The sequence below is a fragment of the Coturnix japonica genome, chromosome 14, assembly GCF_054131305.1.
Source record: "Coturnix japonica strain WE chromosome 14, WE-NBRP24, whole genome shotgun sequence".
In the NCBI taxonomy this organism is placed as follows: Eukaryota; Metazoa; Chordata; class Aves; order Galliformes; family Phasianidae; genus Coturnix; species Coturnix japonica.
In genome coordinates this window covers 15,579,879-15,594,844 of record NC_140676.1, presented here as the reverse complement: position 1 = coordinate 15,594,844, position 14,966 = coordinate 15,579,879, and the positions used below count along the sequence as shown (strand labels likewise).

The following is a 14,966-nucleotide window of genomic DNA, read 5'->3' as shown; positions in this document are numbered from 1 at the left end:
TTTAGGAAGATGGTTCTTGCTGCATCCCTTCCTGTTATGGCTTAAATAATGGAACAATCTCCTTCCTTTTATTTTTACCTTTTCTTTTTGCCTTGCTCCTTGTGTGCTTTTGACTGTATGAAAAGCAGGTGAACTTTCTCACCCACTTACACTGCTGAACTCCATTCTTAATCCTGGGTCACTTTTATTGACATATTCCTTGGTCACTTTTCTCTACTCCTGTTTAACTGACTTGCTGTGCTGTGATTGGTGAGCTTAGTTGATATTTTTCTAATGTACTTTCTGTTTTTCACCAGCTCGGATTATAGAGCAGACCCTACTGTTTATGTTAGACTAGTTGCAGGTTAATGGTTGTTTGTTGTTTTTTTTTTTTGAAGACAGCTGAAACTAGTCGAATTCCTCCAGTGTTAGCTGTGTTACGTGGCTTTTAAGAAAAGGAGCTGGGCTTAGAGAATGACTTGGATTGGAAGTCACCTTGAGGATGATGCAGTTTGAATCCCATGCCATGGCTGGTTTGCACCCAGTAGATCAGGAACTAGACCAGGATGCTCAGGGCCTTGTCTAAGCTGGCCTTGAACACCTCCAGCAAATAAGATGGCAAATAAGTTAGTTACATGTTCAAGTTAGTTTACATTCATTTCATCTTGTACGCTTCATTATGCTCACGATAGCTTACATTGGTTTTAACTGTTTCAGGAAGGAAACATTACAGACATGTGATGTGGTTTTGGATTTCTTCTCCCCCACCCCTTGTGATTCTGTGCTGATAATTCAGTAATGTATTGCTTCTGCTGTTCTTCTACTTACTAAAAGTTTTCCTTTTTCTTTTTTTCATTTTTTTTTCTTTCTCTTTCTTAATAGATGTGAGTATCCTAAGCCAAAATGCTTCAGCAGAGAGAGCTAGAAATATTCTAGCTGTGGAGACTTCTCCTACAGAACTAGTAGGGGAGCAAGCAGCTTCCCAGCCTGCGCCAGTCCAACCAAGTGCCATCAATTTCTCACTTAAACAATGGAGCACTGAATTCAAGTAAGTCGATGACATGGGAGAGTGATAGTTGCTTGACAGAGGATGTTTCCTTCTGAAATCCTATCAAATTTAAATGAATGTAGTTTGAATTCCTGAGCATGTGGTAGGTTCCTTCTGAACAACAGTAAAACCACATTTTACCTTCTCGCTCTTAAAGAGTTCACTCTTCAGTATCAGTTGTTTTAAGGAAAGCAATCCTGGTGGTTTTCAGCTCTCCTGCTTGTGACTTCCTTGATTGTTTTTACACTTTGTTTTGCCAACATAGGTGAGCCTTCTGCTTCTACTCAAAGGACATTATAGGGTATTACAGAGCAATTCATAAAGCAGAGTTGTGGCTTTGGTAACTAGACCACATCCCTCTTAAGCTGCCAATAACATTTGCTTTATTAGTGTTGTGGAGTTAAGCCCTTTTGAAATTTACCTGTTGAACATGGAGATCTAAAAGGACGTAAAGTGGTGCACTTTTTTATTTATTTATTTTTTTAATTTTAAGTGACTGTGTAAACTACCATTTCAGTCCTACTAAATATGACCTGTCGCCATCTGACCTGCTTCAGTGTTTCAGTTTGTAGTCTTGTGTGGCTGCTTGGGGTTTGCATAGATGTTTTGCTATTTAAAGGTGGTAGACCTTTAAATTTGGTCATAATACAAGGAAAATGCCATGAAGCAATTTCTGCCAGGTAGGATAATTTTAAGACTATGTCTGGTATTTTGAAACTTTCTTCTTGATTTTGTTTTTTCTGAATTGCAGATGTTCTTTGAGGAAGTCTAGCTAGAAGGGCAGTGTCAGGGTAAGCTTTTCAGTGTTGCCTGGTTGGTGTGTTGTGCTGCTTCTTTTTAACACAACAGAAAGGCTGTCAGCAGACATGGGGTTGGGAAGCCCTTTTGTTTGGAGGGAGTTGCTCATCATGGCAGTGGCCCAGCAGATGTTCTAGCACAACATCAAAGAGTTGGCCTTTTTCTGTATGGCTGTGATCATAACAGTTTGGAGCCCACGCTGATCTGTGGAAATAAGACTGTAAGAAAGTGTCATACACTGAAGCTTTTTCACACTGCGTGGTTTGGGTTTGGTTTTTTTTGTCCAGTCCCCTTCAGAAGATTTGTGTATGCTATTGATAGTGACTAGTTTTAACCCCAGTGTTAGAGAATGAATTGAGGCATCTGTGATACAGTCAGTTTTCTACACTGCTAGGAGGATTTATTTAAGTACCCGTTATGTCTTACTGACAGACTTACCTTTGCTCCTGAGTGCATTTATGATGTGTTTGCTTGAGAAGCTATTGCCGTAGCATTTACATCCTAACTAATGGGAAGGAGGTGAACAATATGTCTTTGAGTTAAGCTACATGCATACTTACAGTGCCTAAAGCGGAATGGTTCTTTTCTTCATTTTAGAAATCTTTTTTCAGGTGCTAATTGGCATACACAAACATTCAACTCTGAACTTCTCCATCTTAAAGCTCTCACCTTCTTGCATCTCTTGTTGGTGTAGAATTCAGAACTGAAAGTACTGTACTGTAATTACCTCAAGTTGTATAATCATAAAATATGACTTAGAACCAAACGTTTAGAAATACAGAATCAGTAGATCATATGTTTAAGTTCTAAATAGATTATACCTGTCATACTGTGCACAGGAACATAAATGTGTGTTGTTTTTTATTTTAAATTCAGTTAGCTTTAATCTAATAGAATGCAATGAAGCTGTGCCAGTTTGGTGCAATAACAATTCTGTGCCAGAGCTTTACTAAATTCAGCTTCAGCTGTGATTGTTCTTGGGTGTAACAGCAGTTTTTGAAGGTTTCCTGGAAGTCATATGACTTGTTTCTTGTGATTCCTCAAGCTTCTTTCAAAGGTGGTGTTTGGACACGTTTTATATACAGAAGCTGACCAAGAGCAGAGCAGGCAGCTGGGGCAGAACAGGCACTGTAAGCAGTGTTCAAAGAATAGCTGGAGAGATGCCAGCTGGTTATAATTGAAGGTGCCCTGGGTGATACGCTGATCATCACTTAATTTGATCTATTGTCTGTAAGCAATAAAGTGGGCTTCCTTGCCCCTAGCAGAAATTGTGATCTATTTTGCTAAGAAGGCTGGAAGAAAATTAAAGGTGTTTGTAACTCAATATCTGTCACTTCTTCCAATTTGTTCTTAAAATAATTTTACTAATGACATTGAGAATTAATTTTGACTTGTACTTGATAGTTAATCAGTTAACCAGACTGTAGGAATTGGGCACTGCATAACGATTAGCCTGGAGTTCATTTTCAGCCTGGCAAGATATTTGTCATCTGATCGCAGATGGGACTGGATCACAAACTGATCACAGAGGTGCACTGCAGTTTACTTTCTGCCTATAGCTTGCACAGAAAGAAGAGAGAATGGGGCTGGCGAAATGAAAGCATCTCTGTGGGCTTCTGACTCAAACGGCTGTGTATCAAACGTGGAGATACCAAACATCTCTTCCTGGCTTTTTATCTAAAACACTAGGCTGGTTCATATGGATTGATGTGGAATCCTCTGTAATCAAAGAAAGGTTTGATGATACAGTGCAGTGCTAATTACTAATTAATTATTTTTTACTTACAGTAAAAAAATTCTTCTGTTCTGAAACAGACAGCAGTTGGCAGCAGGTATTGTTTTATAGGACATGCTTTGTTTTCTTTGAGTCTTTATTTGGTTTTGGTTATGTCTTTGGCCTTATTTATCATTGGCATTGTTTCAACAGCAATGATTGTCTTGAAAAACCACTTTATGAAATGAAATACACAGCAGGGAAATCTTTGCCACTTTTTCTGCTGTGTTTTTCATAGGAATTCCATGTCCTCTTTAAGAAAAGGAAATAATGAAAACCGCAGGAGTGTATTTTATACAAGTGAAGAGTGGGAGCTGCTGGATGCAACCCCAAAAGACTTGGAGGACTCCATCGCCCTGGAAGAAAAGAGAAAGCACCTGGCAGAAGGAAATAAAGGTAAACTTGGGAGGAAGGGAGAGGAGCTTATGCTTTTCCTCCTTCCGTCTAGTTCATTGTAATATCTGTATCTCCAGAAAATAAGTGAAAACTTGTCATTTCTTCACAAACCATATCCAGGGCTCTGTGAAGTATTTTATAAATAACTTTGTTATGATGTATCTGGGAGTCTCCAGCCATTCAGATAGAACAGAACACAGAAGAGCTTTTGTTTCCCCTTGTTTCAGGCTCCTTGAACGTTACCTTCTCTGCTTCTGTCACTTGGGGTGGAGAATTGCAGGATGAAGGGAAAAGCTGGGCCTTTTGGCTACTTGTTTCTGTCACCCACTGAAGTAGAATGACTTTCAGACACTAACACACGTTTATGATACTGACCCCATGATGAAGTAGAGAAATGGGGCATAGATGCACTGGTAGTTTATGTATATTGCAACTGGTTCTTGCATGTGACTGGTGTTTGGAGTCATGTTGTGAGGGTGAATATACAGCTCCTCAGGGGCACTTCAGCTCTAAGGGAAATCCAGTTGATTCCATCCATTAGAAAACATATTTCTCTCTAATAATTCTTTGTGGTTCTGTATACGGAGGCAAAACTACACCGAAAGCATCTTAAAAGAACAGTGTGTTGTAATTACTTCTAAGCAGATCATTATTTAAGTTTACTTTGCTTCAGTTGGGAGAGCATTTTATCTTCTGTAATGAAGCAAAGCTCTGTCCATGTTTTATTTCACAAATATACATTTGAGTGAAATTGTTCCGAGGGAGCTGGGAGAGTCTGAGCTATATATTCTTCCTACTGAAGGAAGCAACTCGGAATGCAGTTTAACACTGTTGTATTGAGCTATTGAAATGTTGATAAGAGTCTGATCTCGATGAACATATTTTTAAAAGAAATTTGAATGCTTAGGAATGCCTTTTAATTAAGTGAACTGAACTAGAAGGAATTCTTTGTGCAGGACTGACTAGTTCAGCTTTCCCATTTGATTTTGGCCGCATTCCACAAAAAGCGAGACGCCCGCTGAAAGACATGATTGGATCAAGCAAAAACAGGAACAGCAGCGACTCTTCTCCAACAGAGTGGTATTCTGGTAATGGCAACAAACTAGTTTCTGAGCTGCAACTGAAGTACCAGAGCCAGCAAGAAGAGCTGGAAAAGCTGAAGAAAGATCTTCTGAGCCAAAAGGTAATTAAGCTTTCAGACAAAGTGCTCACATGCAGACAATTCTGGCTGGTAATTGTTAGTTTACCCTTTGTGGCCATCTAAATACATAAAGAGCTAGTTGGTTGTTAGAAAATAATGGTGCTAAATAAACCTTTGTTTACAGAAAGCCCTTAACAAGGATCAGATTTTACATCAGTTGAAGATTAGATCTCTGGACAAATCTGTCATTTGTACCGTGTTCATTAATTTGTTTTATTTATGCCTCTTCCTCTCTGAAGCTAGTTTTCACAGGGTCTAGGAAGATCCTGGCAGATAATTAGATCTAGTGCACAGAAAGCTGTTAGTTTTTGGAAGACTTAACAGGATTTCATGCCAGCAAGGATGCAAGCAGAGTTTTCAGCATAACTGCTTTTATGTGTGTATCCCTGTGGATCTTTGAGCATCTTTCGTGGAAGTGAATAAATGTTGTAATGGTCCTGGACCTGAGTGTTCCCATGGACAGCAATGCTTGAACTTTTTATTTTAAGGACAAGGTGAAAGACAGAGATGGTAGAAATAGTGGATGAATTAAAAAAATAGAAATGAAAAACAAAGCAATAAAACATTAAAAAGTTGCAAGTTGTCGGTGCTGTCCGTTGTGAAGACCACAGAGGCTCCTTTTTGTCCCTTGTGGCAAATGAGTTAATTAGTTGGTTTTGTAGCAGGATATTTCTAAACAAACCTACAAAGACTGTCCATGTAGCCAAGTAGCACATGTTCTTTTCCTCCTTCATATCTTTTCTGCATCATCTGTGGTCGAGAAGCGAGCTTTCAGTTATCTTTCCCATATCTGTACTATAGTTAAACCACCAAGAACCTAAACATCTCAACCTTTTCTCTTGCTTGGTATTACATTTCTGAGTTGTTACAAAATTCTACAGTTTTCTGTTCTTTTTCAATTCAGTTTTTTGTTGTTGCTGCTGTTTTTATTCTCAGGAGCTCGTGCGCCTTCTGCAGCAAACGGTCCGATCTTCCCAGTATGACAAATACTTTGCAAGCCGTCTTTGTGAAGGGGTTCCCAAAGACAAATTAGAGCTGTTGCACCAAAAAGATGACCAGATTTTGGGTCTCAACAATCAGCTTGAAAAGTTAAATTTGGAAAAAGATAGTCTTCAGCAGGAGGTAAAGAATCTGAAATGTAAAGTCGGAGAACTCAATGAGCAGCTGGGTATGTTGATGGAAACGATTCAAGCTAAAGATGAAGTGATCATGAAACTGTCTCGCCAGCTCAGTGAATGTGAGGACAATTCGTCCTCCCCAAGTGGATCAGTAAATTCTCCCATGGCCACTTGTGTTAATAAGGAACTACAGGAACTGGACAGACTAAAAGTAAGAGCAATGTCTCTGTCTTGATGGATAGGGAAATCTCTGCTGCCTGTACAAACTACTTGCTAGTCTGCTGTATGGTTTGGGGAGTTCACTTCAGCATTTCTCCAAGACACTCAGCACCTGAGGCTTTCTCTGCTTGGAATCTACGCTTTGAACTGTTGTCTGGCAACTTCTGTGCTTTGAGCTGGTCTGTACAGCTGTAGTACAATGTCTCATACTTTGGTAATTAATCATTGGTGTGAAGGAGGAGTGATGTGAGAATCAAAAGAGCAGAAAAAGAAGGGTAAGAGGATAATACTAGCATAGAGGAAAACCATCCAAAAGGATCAAAAGTGAGGAAACAGAGAGCATGTGGTGTGGCAGAGGACAGAAGAATAGAGCATAAGGATCTGTACTTCTAATGATGTTACCCATGCACTTTATTCCTCAGCTGACCTCAATGAATATATCAGAGGTTCTTAATGGAGTTACTCAAGTTGCTCATTTTGCTTTAACTTGCTTACTTGCCTTTGGGTAAATGTTCTATTCCCAATAGGTTAAAGTTTCAAGTCATTTGGAATATGAGGCATTTGAAATACACGAAAAGACTTACTTCCTTTATATGAACCTTGGAAATTTTAGAAAACAGAATGGAAACTGTAGAAATCAGTGGTATTAGTAGAAAGCAGAGCTCACAGATATGGCAGTGTTGAGACAGTCCCTCATCCCATAGCCACAAGTTTTATAGGTAATAATTTTAGCCTGGAGCCACGTGGATGAGCTGAGGAATTCTTATTGCTAACATTTTCTGTTTCTATGTGAAGACAGATATGAAACTTGTTCTTTTACTGAGGACCGGTGAGGATAACCAAAACCCAAGGGATATTTGCCCCTATTTCTTCTACTGCATGTGCTTCTGGCTGACACGCAGCACCATGACCCCCCTGGCATGCTCACTGTGCATGTTGCTGTTCTTCTGCCCAGTGGGGCAGCACAGTAGGGCTGCTCCTGCCTCGTGACTGCAAGCAGTCACCAGCTGCCTTCTGTTGTGCAAGGCTGCGTGCTCATATCTGGCCTTGTGTGTTTGACTTCTGTGAAAGCTAAAGATAACACCTGATTTGTTCCTAATGATTTTAGTAGCTATTAGTATACCTATTAGTAGCTGCTTGGTCTTTGTTTTGAGGTATGCTTTCTCTGGCAGGCATTTGTTATCTGTAAGGTGCCTTTATTAAATATCCAGTTTTCTTTCTTTTATCAACAGGACAGCCTTCAGGGTTATAAGACCCAGAATAAATTTTTAAATAAGGAGATTTTGGAACTTTCTGCTCTACGAAGAAATGCAGAAGCAAGAGAGAGAGAATGGCAGGCAAAGGTCAGACTCACAAAGCATGTTCTCATTTTGGTGATGTCTAAAGCAAGTTCTCAAAAATTCAGTTGTAAATCTTCTCCAGGAACATAACCCTGTAACAGAACATAACTATGTAACATAACATAACTGTGTAGCAGAACATAACCGTGTAACAGAAGTGATGCAGTTCAGATGTGTTAAAGTGGCAGAATCACAGTTTTATAGACCAATCTTTCTGAATGATCTTTCTGAATTCTTGAAAAATGTGGTGGACTTGAAAACAGCATTAAGTGCATCATTTAAAGAACTTGTGCCTACAAGCACATGCATTTCTAAAACCAGCAACAGTAACTTCAATTATAGCAGAATGAGAATACATATGAAGGAACAATGCTGTGTTTGATGTGTTTTGTTTTGGTGATACATCACTAAGTAGAGCTTTCTCCTTCAGAGCATGAAGGATCAGTAAGTTACAGTGAGTGTAATTTTGGAAGTCTGTTTCTGTAAAGCAGAAATTGAGTGTAGAGAAGCTGCATGTAAATGACAAAGTTTTCCATTGCCTAGAGCTAAGAAAAGCATGCACACATCCATAGCTAAGGCAGGATACCTGTAGCTAAGGTAGGATGTGCTTCTGTTTCTTGGGAATCAATGACTGTTCTTGACTTAAATGTTTCTAAGCATCATAAACAATCAAAAGAAACCTATTTTAATCGTTATGTAGTGCAAACTGAATTCCTGAAGACATGCCTTAAGTAGTATCTGTTGTTCCCTGCAGTACACTAGCTTGGAAGCCAAACTCTGTCAGATAGAAAGTAAATACTTGATCTTGCTTCAAGAAGTGAAAACTCCTGTTTGCTCTGAGGAGCAGAGCCCTGCTCGTGAAGTTATCACCCAGTTACTAGAAGATGCCCTGAAAGCAGAAACCTGTGAGCAGCCAGAACAAGCATTTTTCAAACCACACCTGGTCAGGTAATTTACTAAAAGAAACGTTTATGAACAAGAATGAAAATTACTTTGTGACCATGTCATTATCATTTGTAGCAATAAAGGAAGTTCTGTCATTGGCAGCTAGAATATCTTGCACTTATATGGATCACATATATAATACCTGAGAAAATGGTTGTATCTTGACTACTGGGCCTGGTTCTGACACTGGGGAACAGACGAGCAGGGTTGTATTTTCAATCACAAATAAAAAGTTAATCATTGAAATCCTTTTGGACACATAAATGAATTCTATTCTTAGTTTGGGATAAGGTATGACATTTAGACTTGACTGTTGTATAGCTGCTGAAGGGATGAACTCATTTGTACTTGACCCTGCTTTTAAATCGCTTAATCTGTGTATTGCTGTATATTGCAATGTGGGAACAAAACTTTTTTACTTTTGGATTTCAAAATATTAAAGAAAAAAACACACCTTGGAAAATATTCAAGTAATAGCTGTTCATTAAAACTTTTGAAAGCTTCTGAGAGTGGTGTGAGAGGTATTACAAGGAAGTAACACTAGGGTAGGAGTCTGGGAGTCTTGGGACTGCTGAACACATCTTTAGGAGCCTGTTTATTTGTTTTTCTTTCCCTCCCTTTCAGTGAATACGATATCTATGGTTTCCAGACGGTCCCAGAAGATGATGAGGAAGAGAAACTAGTAGCAAAATCTCGAGCTTTGGACCTGAGGTCTCTTTCTCTCAGTGAAAATCGGGAGATCTCCACAGGGGTAAAATGGGAAAATTATCTTGCGAGTACAATGAATAGAGAGATGATGCGCTGTGCAGAACTGAAGAATCTTATTCGATCTGGAATTCCACATGAACATCGTTCCAAGGTGTGGAAATGGTGCGTCAATCTCCACGTTAAAAAATTCAAGGACAGCACTGTTCCCGAGTACTTCCAAACCTTGCTTCAAAGCGCCCTAGAAAAACAAAATCCTGCATCTAAACAGATAGAGTTGGATCTACTGAGAACTTTGCCAAACAACAAACATTATTCTTCTCCCACATCTGAAGGGATCCAGAAGCTGCGAAATGTGCTGCTGGCCTTTTCATGGAGAAATCCTGATATAGGGTATTGCCAAGGGCTCAACAGGTAAGGCTTTTGTGAACCTGAAGTTACCAGTGTGTGATCAAAGTTCTCCTTAGCCATGCAATTTCAAATCACATTCATAGCAAGAGGCTTTTGGATGGCACTTTTCTTTGTGGTTTCTGCATTCATAATTTGCAATATTATAATAACTAATTACTGCATTGCTATTTTAACAAAACAAAATAGAAGACTTAGATCACAAAATTTGTGACGTCAGAAAGAGGGGATCAAAAGAATTGGAACTGATATTAACTGTTAGAAAACATGCTGCTTTAGCTGTAGGTTGTCTTCAGTTAAAGTCGCAGTAATCATTTTATGGACAATTCCGGTATTAGAAGGCTAAGAAATATTTGAAGCATAAGTCATCGTAGTTGGTGTTTGCTGAAGTAGTTTCAGTGCTTTGCAATCTGTAATGAGGGAAGGTGTTAATTGAAACAGGTATATTAGTCTAACATGCTGCTATTGTCCCCTTGGTATAACTCCACAGGTGTTAGCTTGTTCCAGAATAGAGTAAGAAACTTTTTATTAGGGCAGCGTTGTTTGAGGTTTGCAGTGAAGAAGGATTCAGACACACGACAGACCCAAAGAAATACATTTAAAAAGCTGCTCTCCCTTCCCTAAGACTCAGTATTTCTTACTCACTTAATTTGGAAGGAACTGTTTTCAAGGTGCATCATGGAACTTTTAAGTCATTTCTCTGTTTGTCGGCTTTGTTACTTTTTGTATAACATTGCCCAAAAGTACTTATGCAAACTGTAGAACAATGGATGCACGTGCTTTGTTTGTTCCTCTCTGCTTGTTTAATTTATGGTTGTTTCACAAAAGAGAAATTAAGAAAAATAATTAAGATTTTGGGTGTATGTAAAGAAGCTGAAAATTAAATATTAACTCCTTACTTGATTCTCTTAAGACTTGGAAGTGTGATGATGTTGTTAAGCTGTGTAACATCAGGAGCTGTATGTACTGCAGTTCCTCTTGTGTGCAGCAGTAACACAAGTTGACTTGGTAAAAGACATTTGAGGTAATGTTTCATATTCAAACAACTATCCATAGCTCAAGGCCTTTCCATGGATTTTTTTCTTTCCTGTTGGTACCAGGATTCCTCAGTCCTTTTGTTCTCATACTTTAGGAAATTCCTAGAAAAAAGTTTAATCTTGGAAAATGAAGTCCTAGATGAAAATATTATTTCAATTTAGCGTGGTGGATATGAAGTAAACTTACCACGAATGATTGTTCTAAATTTTAAATCAATTTTCTGTGTGAAATGTTGGGACTACCTGTCTTCTCTTCTTTGGTAAGGAAATAAAGCCTGAGGATCAAAATAGAAGGTTTGGGACCTCCAGACTTTTAATTACTTTGCATTAGTTCTGTTACTGAAGTTCATCTCACACTACATAAAATCCAGTTAATTTATTTGTGTCTGCTGGACGGAAAGGAAGGTTGTATTGTAATTGCTGCTAATACATTTCCTGGTGTTTATTATGATTTTCTCTAAATAAACTCTATTTTCAGATTGGTAGCAATTGCCCTTCTGTACTTGGAACAGGAGGATGCTTTTTGGTGTCTGGTAACAATAGTGGAAGTCTTTATGCCTCGTGATTATTATACTAAGACACTGCTGGGATCTCAGGTATGTGCTCTACCTAAATAACACCTGATTATAAACTGCTGCCAGTCAGAAGCTGTTCCATAACTATTTGGTGCCCCTTCTAGGTGAGATGCAGTGAGTTGAAACGTGAGCTTGAGGCACTGAGGACGAGAGTTTTGAGTGTAGCATTGAGGTGGCTGCACAGTAACTTGTTTGAAGCTCCTGTTTGTAGCCCATCTTCTAATTGTTAACTAAACTGATTGTTTCTTTCCTTAGATCTATGGGGGAGCTGTGAGCACATTCTGCAGCACTGTGAGCAGCATGTACTGTAGTGCTCCTCTGCTTCCAGTTGGTGCTGAGTGTTCCTCCATCTCTCCTAGCTTGTTCTCTGCTCTTATGCTTATGCACTGACACAGCAGTAGTGCCCTATGGTAGAAAGATTAAGAAGCAAAATGTTACATCATTAAGGGAAGTGTACATTGTGATAGCAGTGTATGGATTGGTGGAAATTGCTTAGACAGTCCTGGGGCTCCTGGTGTGCTCTTGAAAAACTGGCTCTGTATTGAGTCACATGTATGTTGGTAAATACAGCATCCATAACATATATTGTCTACTCTTTTAGGTTGATCAGCGAGTGTTCAAGGATTTAATGAGTGAGAAACTTCCACGTCTGCATGCTCATTTTGAACAGTACAAAGTGGACTATACTCTTATAACTTTCAACTGGTTTCTTGTGGTATTTGTGGACAGTGTGGTTAGTGACATCCTATTCAAGATATGGGACTCATTCCTGTATGAGGGACCAAAGGTGAGCTGAACCAGCTGGGTTTTTCAGTTGCTATCTAGTGACAAGGTGCTCTCCTGTTACCAAGAAGAGGGTGTGAAAGGTTTCACAGGAATCCTGGTTACAATCTCTGATAGGAAGAAGGGAGGAAATGTGCATAAATAGTCAAAACACTTTTATTTTCTAAGTTCAGCAAGTTCAACTTGAGATACACAGAGGGATTCTAAACGCAGAGTTTTCCTTTGCCCACCTACCACTTTTTACCATTGAGGAGCAAAGCTGTAGACAGTACTGGTTATCAGTTTATGGGGATTATGTGAAAATGGGAGTTTCTGTGAAAGCTGAAGTGAAGGAGGAGAAAGTTGGAAGTATTGAAAAAACATAAAAATGAGTTGTAATCAAATGCTAATGATCAGGCTTTCTTTGCAGCAGCTATTTGCTTTATTTCTGCAGACATCTAAATTACTAATGACCAACAATGACTGTCTGAGCTCCTAGCACAAATTGAGTGAGTGAGGTTATTACAAGTTTCATATGTTTCATGCTTGTGAAATTGCACTGAAACAAAATCAGTGCAGGTAGATTGTGGGATTCAAACACAGTAATAGCACCAAAGCAGACACTGGATACAACAGCAGATATATAAAATAAGAAGACAAAAGTTGTGTGTTTCGTACTGTTTCCGTCTGAGTGTTATAATATGCAGTTAGATGCAGGGATTTGGGTTGAATGTTCAAAGAGTTTTGAAGCACCATGTTATTTTGTGAAGGTAGCCTGGCATAGACAGACTAAGTTCCAACTTATGAAGTCTTTCTAGAATGAAGTCGTGCTTTTTCACCTTACACCTAATTTGGCTGACAAACTGGTATCAATTTCTTCCAGCATCAGTCCCTCCACATGCTGGGAAAATGACAGCTGTTAGATAATAGACTTAATTTTAGCTCTGAAGAAACTTTATAGGTGTGTTCAGCAGTCTTTGGTCTACAAGTGAATTAGGAAATCGAAACTTTATAGAGTTTGTATACTGCAAACCCAATGCTGTATTTTGGGTTGAACTCCAGAACAGCCTGTATTGGTAACAGCCTACCAACAGAAGTTCTTTGGCAGCTTTTGGAAATGAGAGATGGAAGTAACAGGGAAGAGACAGGCAAGTATAGATAAAGTATAGATATTTAGTTCAAATGCAGGCTGCAGAAGTAATGCTTTTCTTTTGAGTTTATAAGAGATAGCAATGAGAATGGGTTGTTTCAAGTAACAGAATGCTCTCAAAGTTCTCTTTGTTTTTATCAGGTAATATTCAGATTTGCGCTGGCATTTTTTAAGTACAAAGAAGAAGAAATCTTAAAATTGCAAGACTCGATGTCCATTTTCAAGTACCTTCGATATTTCACTCGTACCGTCGTTGATGCTCGGTGGGTAACTCGTGCTGTGTAACCAAAAGGCTTGTGGTGGGGCATGGAACAAGTTTGCTGTATAATATATTTGTTTAGTCTGTGTCTTAATTTTGATATAGAGAACTGGAGAGACAGCTAATGACTGAGATTTCTCATGAGTAGTTGATCTAGCATCTTACTAAAACAATTTGTGAATAACTGTTTCATCCCTCAAAAATGAGAGGAGGCAAAATTAGAAGTGATGGATAATAGTTTTCTGGGGGGATGACTGTGATTGCTTTGCCAGGTTAGGTGTTGTTTAGGAGGTGTAACATGGTAGAAAAATTAAAGAAGTTCATATATAGGCAAAATGTCTCACATTGCATTATGGACACAAATCAAGTTAGAAAATGTTTTGTAATAAAGAAAAACCTGTCTTTTGTACAAGTATTTAAAAACATGAGCTGGGTTCTACCAGAACTAAATCAATTAAGAAGTATGGATGCGTAGGCTAATACTGTGTAACTTCAGCTAATTTTAAGCACCTGGTTTGAAGCAGAGATGAAATACAAGTTACATGCTCTGCTATATCTCGGTCCTTGCACAGGATCTAAGGTGAATGTCAGTGAGGGTCATTTTTAGTTCCTGGTTTCAAGACTGCAGAGCAGCAGATTGAAGAGTTATACTGGGACTGATTTAATGTCTGAAAGTATATTTGGCAGGTATTGGGAAAGACTGATTCTGAATTCTGTACAAAATTAATATATTAGAATCTGAGCTCTTTGTTTTTTGCAGCAATAAATTCCATACGTAATCAGGCTTATAGTTGAACTCCTATTCCAAGAGTTATTTGCTATTTGCTGGAGCTATTTTCTCAAGACAAATTGAAAAGGAGTAATTCTAGCCTGAAAAAAAGTGATTGCAGGGAAAATGTTCTCCCATTTTTCACCAGGCAGTGGTGAAAGTCTGGATTCAGAACTGCTGCTTTCTCTGCTGAAACACCTGCAAGAAGCAGCACGGTGCTTTCTGTGTTAGCATTCACCCATCATTGTGAAGAATGCTGAGCAGTCACTGTACTCAGCCATCGGTCACTAGCAACGTGTTGACTGTGATTCCAAACCTGGAAATGACAGAGAAATACAAGCTTGGTTTTGGGAGGAGGAGGCACATACTTTTATTTTCTTACTTTATTTTTTCCTTTTTAAAGGCAGTGAATGAAGCTGCTTTATTTATTTATTTATTTATTTTTACACTCTGATATTTTAAGAGCATAACCTGTAGTGTGCA

At 38.8% G+C, this 14,966-nt stretch overlaps 1 protein-coding gene across 7 annotated transcripts in view; it reads left to right on the top strand.

The window, feature by feature from the left end:
• The window catches only part of TBC1D2B (TBC1 domain family member 2B), a 30,151-nt gene that overhangs the window by 10,215 nt on the left and 4,970 nt on the right, over positions 1-14,966 (top strand). For 3 of the 7 annotated variants that reach the window (XM_085515780.1, XM_015872476.3, XM_085515781.1), the window contains 10 exons: positions 862-1,027; positions 3,838-3,995; positions 4,952-5,178; positions 6,133-6,525; positions 7,766-7,876; positions 8,628-8,821; positions 9,443-9,937; positions 11,447-11,564; positions 12,145-12,330; positions 13,597-13,718. In XM_085515780.1, the coding sequence (XP_085371906.1) occupies positions 862-1,027; positions 3,838-3,995; positions 4,952-5,178; positions 6,133-6,525; positions 7,766-7,876; positions 8,628-8,821; positions 9,443-9,937; positions 11,447-11,564; positions 12,145-12,330; positions 13,597-13,718 (2,170 nt within the window). Of the gene's footprint in view, positions 1-861; positions 1,028-1,778; positions 1,819-3,837; positions 3,996-4,951; positions 5,179-6,132; positions 6,526-7,765; positions 7,877-8,627; positions 8,822-9,442; positions 9,938-11,446; positions 11,565-12,144; positions 12,331-13,596; positions 13,719-14,966 lie in introns of those variants that run through there. The other 4 variants (XM_085515782.1, XM_085515779.1, XM_085515777.1 and 1 more) reach the window with 4 other exon arrangements.